The 13,052-nt window shown below is 52.3% G+C and overlaps 1 protein-coding gene across 1 annotated transcript in view; it reads left to right on the top strand.

Moving 5' to 3' along the window:
• The window catches only part of DSCAML1 (DS cell adhesion molecule like 1), a 328,360-nt gene extending 319,270 nt beyond the window's left edge, over positions 1 to 9,090 (top strand). The window contains exons 27-33 of the mRNA XM_012773648.2: positions 1,475 to 1,630; positions 4,202 to 4,232; positions 4,416 to 4,534; positions 4,829 to 4,981; positions 5,629 to 5,823; positions 6,334 to 6,645; positions 8,077 to 9,090. Of these exons, the coding sequence (XP_012629102.2) occupies positions 1,475 to 1,630; positions 4,202 to 4,232; positions 4,416 to 4,534; positions 4,829 to 4,981; positions 5,629 to 5,823; positions 6,334 to 6,645; positions 8,077 to 8,552 (1,442 nt within the window). The 3' untranslated portion in view covers positions 8,553 to 9,090. The remainder of the gene's footprint in view (positions 1 to 1,474; positions 1,631 to 4,201; positions 4,233 to 4,415; positions 4,535 to 4,828; positions 4,982 to 5,628; positions 5,824 to 6,333; positions 6,646 to 8,076) is intronic.
• Positions 9,091 to 13,052: the final 3,962 nt, after the last annotated feature.

The following is a 13,052-nucleotide window of genomic DNA, read 5'->3' as shown; positions in this document are numbered from 1 at the left end:
GATCAATTGAGCCCAGGCATTTGAGGTTGCTGTGAGCTAGGCTGATGCCACGGCACTCTAGCCAGGTTGCAAGTGAGACTTTGTCTCAAAAAATAAAATAAAATAAAATAAAATAAAATAAAATAAAATAAAATAAAATAAAATAAAATAAAGAGACAGACAAGTAGAAAAACAGGCAGAAATGCAGGCAGGGGAAAGGCTGGCCGGCAGGCGAAGGAGCAGGCAGGCAAGTGGGCAGATGTACCGGCGGCCAGTACAGACGGACAGACACGCGGGCGGGAGGCAGGTCAGTAACACCAGAGACGAGAGCTCCAGGGCGATGGGGAAGGAGGCAGAGCTGCAGGTGAAGTCCTGCCCTTTAGGAGCTGTCTGCTAATGTGGAACATCAGCCCAGACGGGAGCGACTAAGCTGCAGTAGCAAACACTGGAAACCTGGTGGCTTAACCCAGTACAGATTTGTTTCTTGCTAAAGTCCTGTGAGGGTTGGCCGCCACCATCTTTTTAGCTGTGCCTCCTTGTACAGGGAGCCTCCAGGGTCGCCAAAGAGAGAAACAGAAGAGGCACTCCAGTTTGTTACTGCCTTGCCCAGCAGGTGGCATGCAGCACTTCCGGTCACACTGCCGTCCAGAGCTAGCCATGGGTTCCCATCTAACTGCAAGGAAGTCGGGGAGATGCAGACAAGCACAGGGACATGTGGGGGACATTAACCGGTATCTGCCACACAGGGATACCTCACACACATGTACCCACACATGAATGTGCACAGAGACATTGCAGAAACACAGAAGGCTGAATTCAGAGGGGCCCGTTGTCACAAGTCCCCCTATATATTTAGGAAACAGAGTAAAGGCAGTATCAGAATGGGATGGCCTTCCCACACGGAAGGCTCCATGAAGGAGGGGACTCAAGCAAAACTGTGAATCAGGCAAGGGTCAGGGCTGGAGGGGGTTGTGTCAGCAGGAGAGCCTGTCACACCTCCCTGACGACACCCAAGCCCCACAGATGTCACCCATGGGAAGAAGGAGCAGTGAGAGGATGCAGGGTGTTAGTGGGTTTTGTCCCCATCTGGGTAAGAGAACCAGGGTCCCGCTGCCCTGACTTCCCCCTCCTGCACTCTCCCTTTGCCACCACCCGGCGGCTGGAAGTGGGAATGTAACCCCATCAATGCACGCTCTAGGACTGAACACTAAATGCCAGCAGGCAGGAGACTAACTCGGGGAGACTTCAGGCTAAATCTGAAACAGTACCAGGAAGTCATTAGCGGAAGGCAAAGTAAAAACGACGCAGCTGCTCGTGGCTGTCCTGATGGGAGCAGATTTGGGAGCAGCGGGGAGGGCGGGAGCCCTGGGCCAGGCGGAGGAGGTCAGACACCAAGGCAGCAGGGAGGTCAAAGGGCTAGCTCACCGTGGGACTCCGCCTAGCCTGGCTGCTAAGGGACATCGATGGATTGGATCCCCTCCTCTGCCCCACGCAGGCACCATCCCCCCCATCAAGTCCGCTCAAGGCGAGGGGGATGACGTGAAGAAGCTGTTCACCATCGGCTGCCCCGTCATCCTGGCCACGCTGGGGGTGGCACTGCTCTTCGTCGTCCGCAAGAAGAGGAAAGAGAAGCGGCTGAAGCGACTCCGAGGTGGGAGAGTTTCCCGCGGGCCTTCCGGGAGGGGTGTCACTCAGATAACGGCCACCCTCCGTGGCTCACGGCACCACCTGGAGGAGGGAGGAGCCCATGTCCCCATGAAGGAAGGGCTGCCACTCAGACCTTCTGAAACCTCCTCAGTTGCTCACCATCGTCCTCCTCTGTGTCCCCAGCACCTTGTGCCTGCCCCATTCAGGGGTGACAGCTAGAGGCACACTCTGGTAAAGCCGTACTGATTGTGAAAATCTTGAAACATTTCCACGTTGGCTGGTAAATAGATGTTGCTCCCTCCTACCCTGGATGCTCCATTCTCTCGCATGGATCCCTGCAACTTTCCTAGGATCCAGCCACTAAGGATTATAGACCCACAGAGAGTCTCTAGGAACATGCTCAGTCCTGACTGGGCAATTTCCCTGCCAAGTCAGTGTTAAATATTTTGAATACCATCCCCCTTTTCAACACCTGACACCAGGGCCTGGCATGAATGGGTCTGATCTACCTGAATTTTCCCAGGGTCTAATACAGTGTCTGGCACCTATTAGTTGCTGCATAAATGTTCATTTCCTTATTTGGAAAACATTTATTGGGTCTGTTACATCATAGATACTGCCAGAAAATATAGACATAGAGATAAATGAAGAAGGGATGGGTCACACCCTTATGGAGCTCATGGTCTAATGTGATAAGCCAGTGGATAATAATAGCACAGAAGAGGGAATGATTAATGCTCCCTAGGGTGTTCAGGAATTGGGTGGATGGATGAATGGATGGTTTAGTGGATAGCTGGATGGTTGATGATTAGATGGATGGATGATTGAATAGATGGTTGGGTGGAAGGATGTATAAATGAAAGGATAACTGGATGGGTGGTTGGATGGTTGAGTAGATAATTGGACAGAAGGATGTATAGATGGAAGGATGATTGTATGGGTGGCTGAATGAAAGGTTGGATGGATAGGTGGTTGTATGGACATATGGTTGAAAGAATGGATGAATGGATAAGTGGGTGGATGGATGGATGGATGGATGGATGGATGGATGGCTGAATTGTTGAATGGAAAGATAACGGATGATTGTATGAACAGTTAACTACATGGGTGGATGACTGAATGGATGCTTAAATAGATGGATATTTTGATGGATAGATGTATGACAAAAATGGATGGATGGTTGGATGAAAGAATAGTTACAGGACCAGGCCCAGTGGCTCATGCCTGTAATCCTAGCACTCTGAGAAACCAAGGCGGGCAGATCGCTCAAGGTCAGGAGTTCGAAACCAGCCTGAGCAAGAGCAAGACCCTGTCTCTAAAAAATAGAAACAAATTAATTGGCCAACTAAAAATATATTGAAAAAATTAGCCAGGCATGGTCACACATGCCTGTAGTCCCAGCTACTCGAGAGGCTGAGGATCTCTTGAGCCCAGGAGTTTGAGGTTGCTGTAAGCTAGGCTAATGCCTAGCTCTAGCCCAGGCAACAGAGTAAGACTCTGTCTAAAAAAAAAAAAAAAGAATAGTTAGAATGGTGGGGTAAATGAATGAATGGATAGATGGGCAGTTGCATGATGGTATGGATGGTCAGATGGAAGATTGGATATATAAATAGAAGAGTGGCTGGATGGATGTTGAATGTATGGTTGGATGGATGGGTAGAAGGTTGAATCGATGATTAGATGATAGGATGGATGATTAGATGGTTGGATGGATGGAGGAATAGTTGAATAAGTGGATGATAAGTAATGGTTGGATGGATGAATGGGTGGATGCATGGGTGGATGGTTAGATCAATAGATAGATGGATAAATGGTTGAATGAGTGGATGATAGATGAATGAGTGGCTGGGTAGGTAGATGAATGGTGGTGGATAGCTCAATGGATGGATGGGTAGATGGGTGGATGGTTAGATAGTTGGATGCATACATGCAGCTATCAAGATTCACTCTGACAGATCATTCTCAGTTATCAAGGGTCTGCTGGATTAACTAGGCCCTTTGATTCTCCTCCTTTCCAAATTCCCAACCTGAGAGTCCTGATCAGAGGAGTTCAAGGCTCCTCTGAGACAAAGCAGAGACCTCTAAATCCACGCATGGATTTTTCGGGGACAGATACCCTAGAGGAGAAGTGAAGCGTTTGGGCTGATAAGAAAATGTAGTCATCTGGGGCTTCCCATTGACCACCTCGACTTCACCCTCCAGGCTCTTCTTCCAGTGGGTAACTGAGGATAGACCCTCCACTGATGCATATTTCCAGCCTGCTGTATGGTGCCTTGTTTAATCAGAGTCAATTAATGAAGTAGATGGACGACTTACTATGCTTTGGGAAGGGTCTCCCTATTAGATAAAGATCTGAGGAAAGGAAAACAGACTCAAGCAAATCCTGAATTGGGAGCAATGAAACCTCATTATGTCTGGGCTGTTTTGTAGGTCCTTGTATTTCTCCTCTGCTTCTTGGGAGACCAGCCCCAGCCCCATTTTAGGGAATTTTCCCACCTTATTCCCCAGTCCTTTTCCAATTGTCATCCTGCTCAAACTCCATTCTCACCCAGGGCCTCTCTCTGTTGTTTTACAGATGCAAAGAGTTTGGCAGAAATGTTGATAAGGTGGGTATCACTGAGCTGCGTCCTCTCTTCTCCCCTTCCCCTTCTCCCCTGCAGGGGACTCAGGACTTCCCTCTGTGCTCCCATGGTAGGAGCCGGGCTTCTAAGATCCCACTGTCCTGCAAACCCCCCACCCCCTATCCCTTATGGCTGTTGAGCCACCAGCTCCTGTCCTTCTCCCCACAGCAAGAACAACCGAAGCTTTGACACCCCTGTGAAAGGGCCACCTCAGGGCCCACGGCTACACATCGACATCCCCAGGGTCCAGCTGCTCATCGAGGACAAAGAGGGCATCAAGCAGCTGGGTGAGTGACAGGTGCCACGAGCTCTCTGTCCTGCTCTGGGTGTGCTTCCCCAGGCCACAACCCATGGAGGGCAGCCACCAGCCCCCATGGCAGTGCCCAGCGTTCTAGCCCTATCAACAACCCAACAACCTTGGAACTCACCGCAGCTTCTCCCCAGGGCTAAGTTTCCTCTTTGCCCAGTGTGGGGGAATTACAGGCCTTTCTGTGACTCATCACTGGATAAAAACAAAGAGAAATTTGGGAAGTAAAGACAAATTTGGGGAGGACTCCTGGTGATTGTCTTTCTTCCCCTAGGAGATGACAAGGCCACCATCCCCGTGACGGATGCCGAGTTCAGCCAAGCCGTCAATCCGCAGAGTTTCTGCACTGGTGTCTCCTTGCACCACCCGGCTCTCATCCAGAGCACAGGACCCCTCATCGACATGTCTGACATCCGGCCAGGAACCAGTATGCATTATTCCCAGGGGGACAGCCACCTTCTCACACAGGGTGGCTTGGGCACAGCATGGGGCAGAGGTGAAAAAAAAAAAAAAAGGAAGTGGGTCGGGGAGAAGCAGGAGCAAAATGGAATAGAATGGAAAGAGCATTGGAGTTAGAGTTTGGAGATCTCAATTGCAGACTTACTAGCAGTGACCTTGGGCATATCGCTCACCTTACCCCTATGGGCCTCAGTTGCCTTACCTTAGAAATTTTGAGAAGGTTGGGAATGCTTGTTCTCCAAGGGCCTTCTATGTCTAGTACTGTGACTCTGGACATAAGGACAGGACACAACAAGGACTATAGGGAATGAGTGGACAGTCAGGAGGCAGCAGGAGAGGATATCACCTTCTTCCCCCAGTGGGAAGAAGAGATAGGGGTGAGTAGGGAGAGCCAAGGTGCTGTCCCTGTCCTCACCCCTCCACTCTGTTGCTCTTCTTCTCCTCAGGGGCAGGCACGAGGTCAGGAAAGGCAAGTTGGGCAGCATTCCCACGGGAGCTTCTGAGGCTGCCTCTGCCCCTTCCCTTGCTCCCCATTGCTCTTTCTGGTCAGCACCAGCTGCCCCGGCCCAAGTGTCCTCAATGGGAGGGTGTTACTTCTCGCTTCCCTCTGTGCAGATCCAGTGTCCAGGAAGAATGTGAAGTCAGCCCACAGCACCCGGAACCGGTACTCAAGCCAGTGGACCCTGACCAAGTGCCAGGCCTCCACACCCGCCCGTACCCTCACCTCTGACTGGCGCACCGTGGGCTCTCAGCATGGTGTCACTGTCACCGAGAGTGATAGCTACAGTGCCAGTCTATCCCAGGACACAGGTGTGCCTAGGCCCCTGCCTATGACCTGCCCACCCTCCTCCAGGTCCCCAGCACCTGTCCCCACCTTCCATTCTTCCCAACTCCTTCCCACCAGCTCATGGGGCCCAATGCACACGTGAGTTTCATTTCTAGCTGGTCACGACTCATGGTGTGGCTGGGACAAAAGCACTTGACCTCACTGAGCTCTGCTTGGTCAAAGATTTCATTTTGTTCTCCCCAGAAATTGTCAGAGACAGTGGTACAAAGGATGTTTGTTGGGACAAAAAAGTCTGAATGTTCCAGGGGGTGATTGCTTATTTTCAAGAAAGAAGATTTTCTGTGCTTCATTAACCAAAGATCCCACTTCTGCCACCACTTCCACCCTCATAGGATCTTCTGGTCCTCTCCCCGGCCAGGATTTCAGACGGCTGCTGGGGTTAGGATCAGGGGACCTGCTCCGTCTAGTCTGGTTTACACCCTTCTCCCCATAACCCACTCCTGTCCTCAACCCTGTGCCTTCTCTCTGCCCAGACAAAGGCCGGAACAGCATGGTGTCCACAGAGAGTGCCTCTTCCACCTACGAGGAGCTGGCGCGGGCCTATGAGCACGCCAAGCTGGAGGAGCAGCTGCAGCACGCCAAGTTCGAGATCACCGAGTGCTTCATCTCTGACAGCTCCTCTGACCAGATGACCACAGGCACCAACGAGAACGCTGACAGCATGACGTCCATGAGCACACCCTCAGAGCCCGGCATCTGCCGCTTTACCGCCTCCCCACCCAAGCCCCAGGATGCCGACCGGGGCAAAAATGTGGCTGTGCCCATCCCTCACCGGGCCAACAAGAGTGAGTGCTCAGCCCCCCTCCCGTGCTGTGTCCCTGCCCCCTACCCCACGAGCCCTAGCTAGATATAGTCCCATTAGCATCTGACTCCTGCCAGCCCAGCTTGGCTCCTTGGCAGTGCAGGGTAGTGGGGCCAGCACCGTGGTTCTCCCTGTTAGCATGTCTGTGGCCTTGGGCGAGTCATCTAACCTCTCTAGCCTTAATTTTCTCATTTGCAAAATGCCAATGGTAGCATCTTCTTTGCTTTGTCATAACAGGCATTAGCAATGAAATAGATGCATGGCATATAGTAAGGTCTCATTAAATTCTGATCATTCCCTTACTCTGAAGCTGTGCCAGGATGGGAAGAGACTGCTTATGGGATCATTTGCCAATGGCCTCTGGTCTCAGTGTTGGTTGAACTAATCCAGATCCAAAGGAGCAAACCTGGCAGGTCAACCCACAGTGGTCCTATGTCATGGTGGACAGTGACCTAGCCTACCTGGGCACCACCGGACCCAGGGGCCTGGCCACTGCATATGCCTTTAGAGGTTGGCAGGGCAGGTCTAGGATTATGAGTGGGTCCCTCAGCAGGCACGGGAGTCACAGAGTGCAAAACACAGACCATCAAACAACATAGAGTCTGGCCTGCTTGGCACTGGCCATGCTAACAGGTGGAGGGGGGAGGGGATGGGGGGCTCCTTCCACCTAGAGAAGAGCCTGGAGTAAGGGCAAGTTCAAAGCCCAGTGGTCCTGAAGGGTGCTCCTTCTAGCTGTGTGAATTTGGGCAAAGTATTTAATCTCTCTGAACTTCAGTTTCCTTGCTTGCAAAACGCAGGCAGGCACTAACAATCCTGGGGGCTGTTGTGAGGATGAAATGAGATCATCCAAAGTGCCGGGCACAGCTGGCAGGTGACAGAGGCAGGTGCTCACAGAGCAAAGGGGTGGCGACGTGGAGGCAGTTTAAGAAACCAAGGCAGGGACGGGGAGTGATATTCCTTTCCTCATCGGAATAAAGGAAAACTTTCTGACAGCCGGAACTGTTAGGAAGTCCTCGTCCTCAGCAGTGGTGGGCTCTCCACCCCCCGAAGCTGACTAGCCTGTAGTGATCATTGGACAATAGGTGGCAATTTATTGAGCAACTGTGATAGGTGCCAGCCACTGCATTGAAGCACTTTACATCTTACATTAGACGTGGTGAAAAAAATAAAATAAAATAAAGCACTTTACGTAATTCATCTCATTCACTCCTCGCAATAATCCTGTAGGGAAATATGATCATCCCCGTTTCACAGACAAGGAAACTGAGGCTCAGAGAGGTCAAGTACCTGATCCAGGCAGTGGAGGGGCTCCTATGCCAGATCAGGGAGAAGACTGGCTTGGGGTGGGGTGGGGGTGAACAAGCTTGTTCCCAGAGGCCTCTACCTCCAACATCCTCTGCCTCTGCGATTCCAGGTGACTACTGCAACCTGCCCCTGTACGCCAAGTCGGAGGCCTTCTTCCGAAAAGCAGATGGACGTGAGCCCTGCCCCGTGGTCCCGCCCCGCGAGGCCTCCATCCGAAACCTGGCTCGAACCTACCACACCCAGGCTCGCCACCTGACCCTGGACCCTGCCAGCAAGCCCTTGGGCCTCCCGCACCCAGGGGCCCCCGCTGCCGCCTCCACGGCCACCTTACCTCAGAGGACTCTGGCCATGCCAGCCCCCCCAGCCGGCACGGCGCCCCCAGCCCCCGGCCCCACCCCTGCCGAGCCCCCCGCCGCCCCCAGCGCTGCCCCTCCGGCCCCCAGCTCCGAGCCTCCGCGGGCCGGGGGCCCACACACCAAAATGGGGGGCTCCAGGGACTCACTTCTCGAGATGAGCACGTCGGGGGTAGGGAGGTCTCAGAAGCAGGGGGCCGGGGCCTACTCCAAATCCTACACCCTGGTGTAGGGCACGGCGGGAAGAGCTGCCTATGCCACCAGGACCTCGCTGCTCCTCGGCCCTCACACCAACTCGGCTGTTTCCCTGCATTATTTATATTAAACCGACAGACGAAAACCCCCCAAGTCATGAACGCTTGTACATAGAACTCTTTTGTACAAATGAAACTATTTTCTTCTTCTCCATGAAGCCAGGGCACAAAGAATTTGACAGTACAAGTCAAATCCCCCACCCCCCAAAATCTGCGTGGAGATAATATATACATATATAGAGAGATAGGAACACATCGACAAGCTATATATCTATATATTTCTCTCACCCTATTTTGAGACAGAGGCACAAAGACTCAGCAATTTTTTTCCCTCCTACTCACCCCCCTCCAACCTAGGTGGTTTTGACAAAAGACCAAAATCCCAACTCAGAGACACTGCATGCGATTTTACTGTTCCAAGAAAACCAGGAGTTGCTTCAATTTGCAGATGCTTATGTGTTAATACCTTTTTCTATGAAAAAAGACCCAGCGCCGTGTGCAATAAAGGTTATGTTTCTACGTGGTGGCTTTTTTCCCATCTGGCGAGGGCCAGTGGGGAGGGCGGAGAGACCTCTGTACCAGGCTGCCTATCTCTCAGGGAGAGACTTTGTGAGAAGCCCGGGCTTTCACTCAGTGCTTCTAAGCTTTCGAAAAGGCTTTCAATTAGCCAGGGTGCATCCTCTCCTGTTCCCAGAGCTATGCTGGGCCCCAAGGGCCCAAGGGCCCCAAGGACCCGCTCTGTGGCTTTCAGCAAGCTCTTAACCCCCTCTGCACCACGGTTTCCTTCACTGTAAATTGAGGGAAGCTTGTGGCCAATGGAACGAGGCAACCTTGGCTCACCGAGCGCAGAGAGGCTGGGATGGGGAGGGGTTGTCCACCAGCTTCTCTCCCCCAGGAGAGCACCAGGTAGCCAGGGGGACGCGGCTACCCACAGCCACCGCCCAGCAGCTATGGGAAAGATGCCTTTGAACCGGGAGCAAGGAGGAAGAGGGTGTACCTGTGGTATCTGGCCAGGGCTGAAGTTCTGGGCTGACTGTCCAGGTAAGGTGAGAGCAAAGGGAGGAGAGAGGTCACTGGAGGTCACAGGGGCGAAAGGGGCTCATTCATGGAGGAGAGGGAATGGGCTCAGCCAGAGTGAGTCAGGTCAGCAGGCCCCCAGGTACCTCGCCTGGTTTCTAAAGAGTTGGCAACTAGGCTGACTGCCAGGTAGAAGAAAAGGCGTCCACACGGAGGCGCGGCCACGTGCTGTGCATGTGCAGAGGCACTGCGTGTGACCAGAGAGTTGGGAGGCGGCAGGTGAGCTGAGCCTCAACGGACATGAAGGTTTGGACAGGCAGAGGCAGGAGACTAGCAAAAGCCCAGGGGCACGGAGCTGGTGGTCTGGAGGGGAACCGCTCCCCGCACCATGGCGGGGCATCCTGGAAAAGGAAGTGCACTTAGGAAGTGCAAAGGGGGCTCCTGAGTTAGGACTTCAAGCTGAGGCTGAGTTGTGGATCCAGAATCTGGAAGGAAGGTGAGTCTGGGACGTGCTGCTCTCCAGCCGCTGAGATGGGGAACTGGAGAGGGAGGGAGGAGTCCGCACAGCATGCAAGCAGATCACACCTAGCAGCCCGGGTGCGTGGCTTTTAATAGAAGCATCTTCCAAGCAGCAACTCACGCCACAAACATTCTTAGCACCTGACCTGTGTGGGATGCAGAAGAGTCTCGCCCATGCATAGCTACATTCCCAGGTAAGGCAGGTTGCACCATGAGAGGGAAGGGGCGGGCATTCTGTACTCCTTGTTATTCCCAAGCTCATGGGAAAATGCCATCTCAGCCCCCCCACACAGGAGCCACCCAGGAGAGCCAGCTAACAGCATCTGGGAAAACCAAGGCCCTTCATTTCAGACACCAGTGACAGCCCAGCTTCATTCCGGCTCTGGGAGGACCGGACGCCTCCCAGGGCTGCGCGCGCCATCTGCAGGTCATCTCCAGAACTGCAAGCATAAGGATCAATCCCAGGCGTTCTGCCTGGAAGGCCCCCAACCCCGCTCCCCTGCACGCTGGGCACTGGGGAAACAAACAGGAATCAGACCCGGCTCCAACCAGCACAAGGGAAAGAACAACTCCACAGAGGCTAGAGTGGACAGGAGGTGGAGCCACCCGCCTGACGGTTGCAAAGCGGGGACACAGTCATGAAAACACATTATGGATCCCTATACTACGTGCCAGGTGGTGAGCAAAACACATGCCTTGCATTGGCTCATGTTACCGCACTGCAGATTTGGGGGAAAGGTATCATGATTTCCGCTTGACAAGTCAGAAAGCTTTCAGGAGTTAAGTAACTTACTTGAGGTTAGAGGAGCAAGAAGAGTTGGAGATAAGATTTAAGGAATCATGAGTGTCTGATTCCTTAACTACTGAGCCATACTTCCTGGTGTTCCCATGTTCAAAGTCTCAATTTCAGCTCTGCTTCCAGGATGTTGCTAGATGAGGAGTCCGCCAGGTCCAGGTGAGCAAGCTGGACTTACAGGTGGGAAAGCAGTTGACTTGGAAACATCAGTAAACAGTCCATGCAGGTGAGCCAATAAGCAGCACTGGATCGGGAGCTCTCAGGTACTTTGCTCGGGCGAGGGGCAGTGGCGGAAGGGGAGGATTCAGCTCTGGGGGCTGCAGAAGGCCTGGGACCTGAGGTGGACTGTGTAGGGTGAGAGGGATTTGGAAAGGCAACAGAAAAGTGAAGCTTGAGCCAGTTTAACTTGTGTTCAGCTGAGCGAGGCCCCTTCCTATAAAGCAGGTCCTATAAACCTATAAAGGTCTGGAAATTCAGACGGACTTATGCCAAATCCACATGATTTTATATGCTAATAACCTCTAACCTTGATATGTTCTTTAGCTGAACCTCAAGCCTGCCTGTCTGACCCGCACCCAGAAGCTAATTCGAAAATCAGCAGAGCTCCTGCTCCTTCTCATCCGTCCCCAGCGCATCCTCACTAAACTATGTATCTGGGCCAATCATCTTAAAATGTGCTTGTTCCTCCCCAGGCCTCCACGTTGTCCACCGAAGACAAGACAACCGTCTGTCCTTGGGAGCCTCGACACTCAACGTGTGGTTCACGGACAAGCAGCGCCAGCGTCACCCAGGAGCCTGTTAGAAATGCCAGATCTCAGGCCTCACCCCAGGAGCACGGAATCCGAATCTGCATTTTAGCAAAATCCCCAGGCGGTTCATTAAAGTTCAAGAAGCCCTCCTCCTCCAGAAGACCCTCAGAGAGGTCACCCCTTTCTCTCCCCATCTACCGACCACCAGAGCTAGACTAGTGGGTCTCAAACTGAGCTGCACATCAGATTCACCTGAGGAGCTTGTTGAAAAAATTCAGAAGCCCAGATCTCACCAATCTTAACTGAATCGGAATCTACTGGCATACAGCTCAGGCATTTGTATGTTTATGGTGGTAAAAGATACAAAAAAACATAAAATTTATTATACCATTTTAACCATGTTTAAGTGTACAACCCAGCAGTATGGAGTACATTCACCTTGTTGTACAACCATCATCACCACTATCCATTTCCAGAACTTTCTCATCATCCCAAGAAGAAACGCCGCACTGGTTAATCAGTAACTCCCGGATTTCCCCTCCCCCAGCCCCTAGCAACCACCATTCTATTTCCTGTCTGTATGAATTTGCCGATTCTAGCTTCCTCCTATAAGTAGAATCACACAGTATTTGTCCTTTTGTGTCTGCCTTACTTCGCTTAACGTCTCTAAGGTCCGCCATGTTGTAGCATGTATCGGAATTTCACTCCTGTTTAAGGACGAATAATATTCCACTGTTTGCCCATTTTGCTTAGCCATCCACCTCTTCATGGACCCCTGGGCTGCTCCCACCTTTTGGCTATTCTGAATGACACTGCTCTGAACATGGCTGTGCAAGGATCTGCTTGAGTCCCTCTCTTCTCCTGGGTATATATCTGAGAGCAGATTTGCTGACTCGTATGCTTATTCTATGTTTAACTTTTCGAGGAAGGAACAAACCATTTTCCACCAGGCATCTGCCTTCTTAAGAAGCAAGAAGATACACAAGCACTTGTTCATTGACCAAATACCCCGAAGCACTTCCTGTGACCTGGCACCGAGCTGGGCACTGCAGATGCTCAAAGGGTTCACTGTCTGGTGTGTGCGCAAGTTGTCAGAGGCCCAAGGAGGGAAGCCTGGTGGGGGGTGGGAGGACATCAGCGATGGCTAGCTGTCTGCCAAAGCCTCATGCTGCCCCCTCCACAGGACACAGCTGTCGCTAGGAAGTGACTGCCCCTCCCATGACTATAGGCCCCAGGCCCCCTGACTTCTAGATGAGGCCGTGACACTCAGTTCCAACCAGTGGAATGTGGCAGAAGTGAAACATGGTACTTCCAGGCCTGGCTCAAAATCCTACTAGCCACTCTCCACGCTCTCCAACTGGATGTCAATGCCCAACGTGAACTTGGAAGCCACTTGC

Source organism: Microcebus murinus, chromosome 4, assembly GCF_040939455.1.
Source record: "Microcebus murinus isolate Inina chromosome 4, M.murinus_Inina_mat1.0, whole genome shotgun sequence".
NCBI classification, from domain to species: Eukaryota; Metazoa; Chordata; class Mammalia; order Primates; family Cheirogaleidae; genus Microcebus; species Microcebus murinus.
The sequence above is the reverse complement of the archived record's forward strand: the minus strand, read 5'-3'. Positions and strand labels throughout refer to the sequence as shown.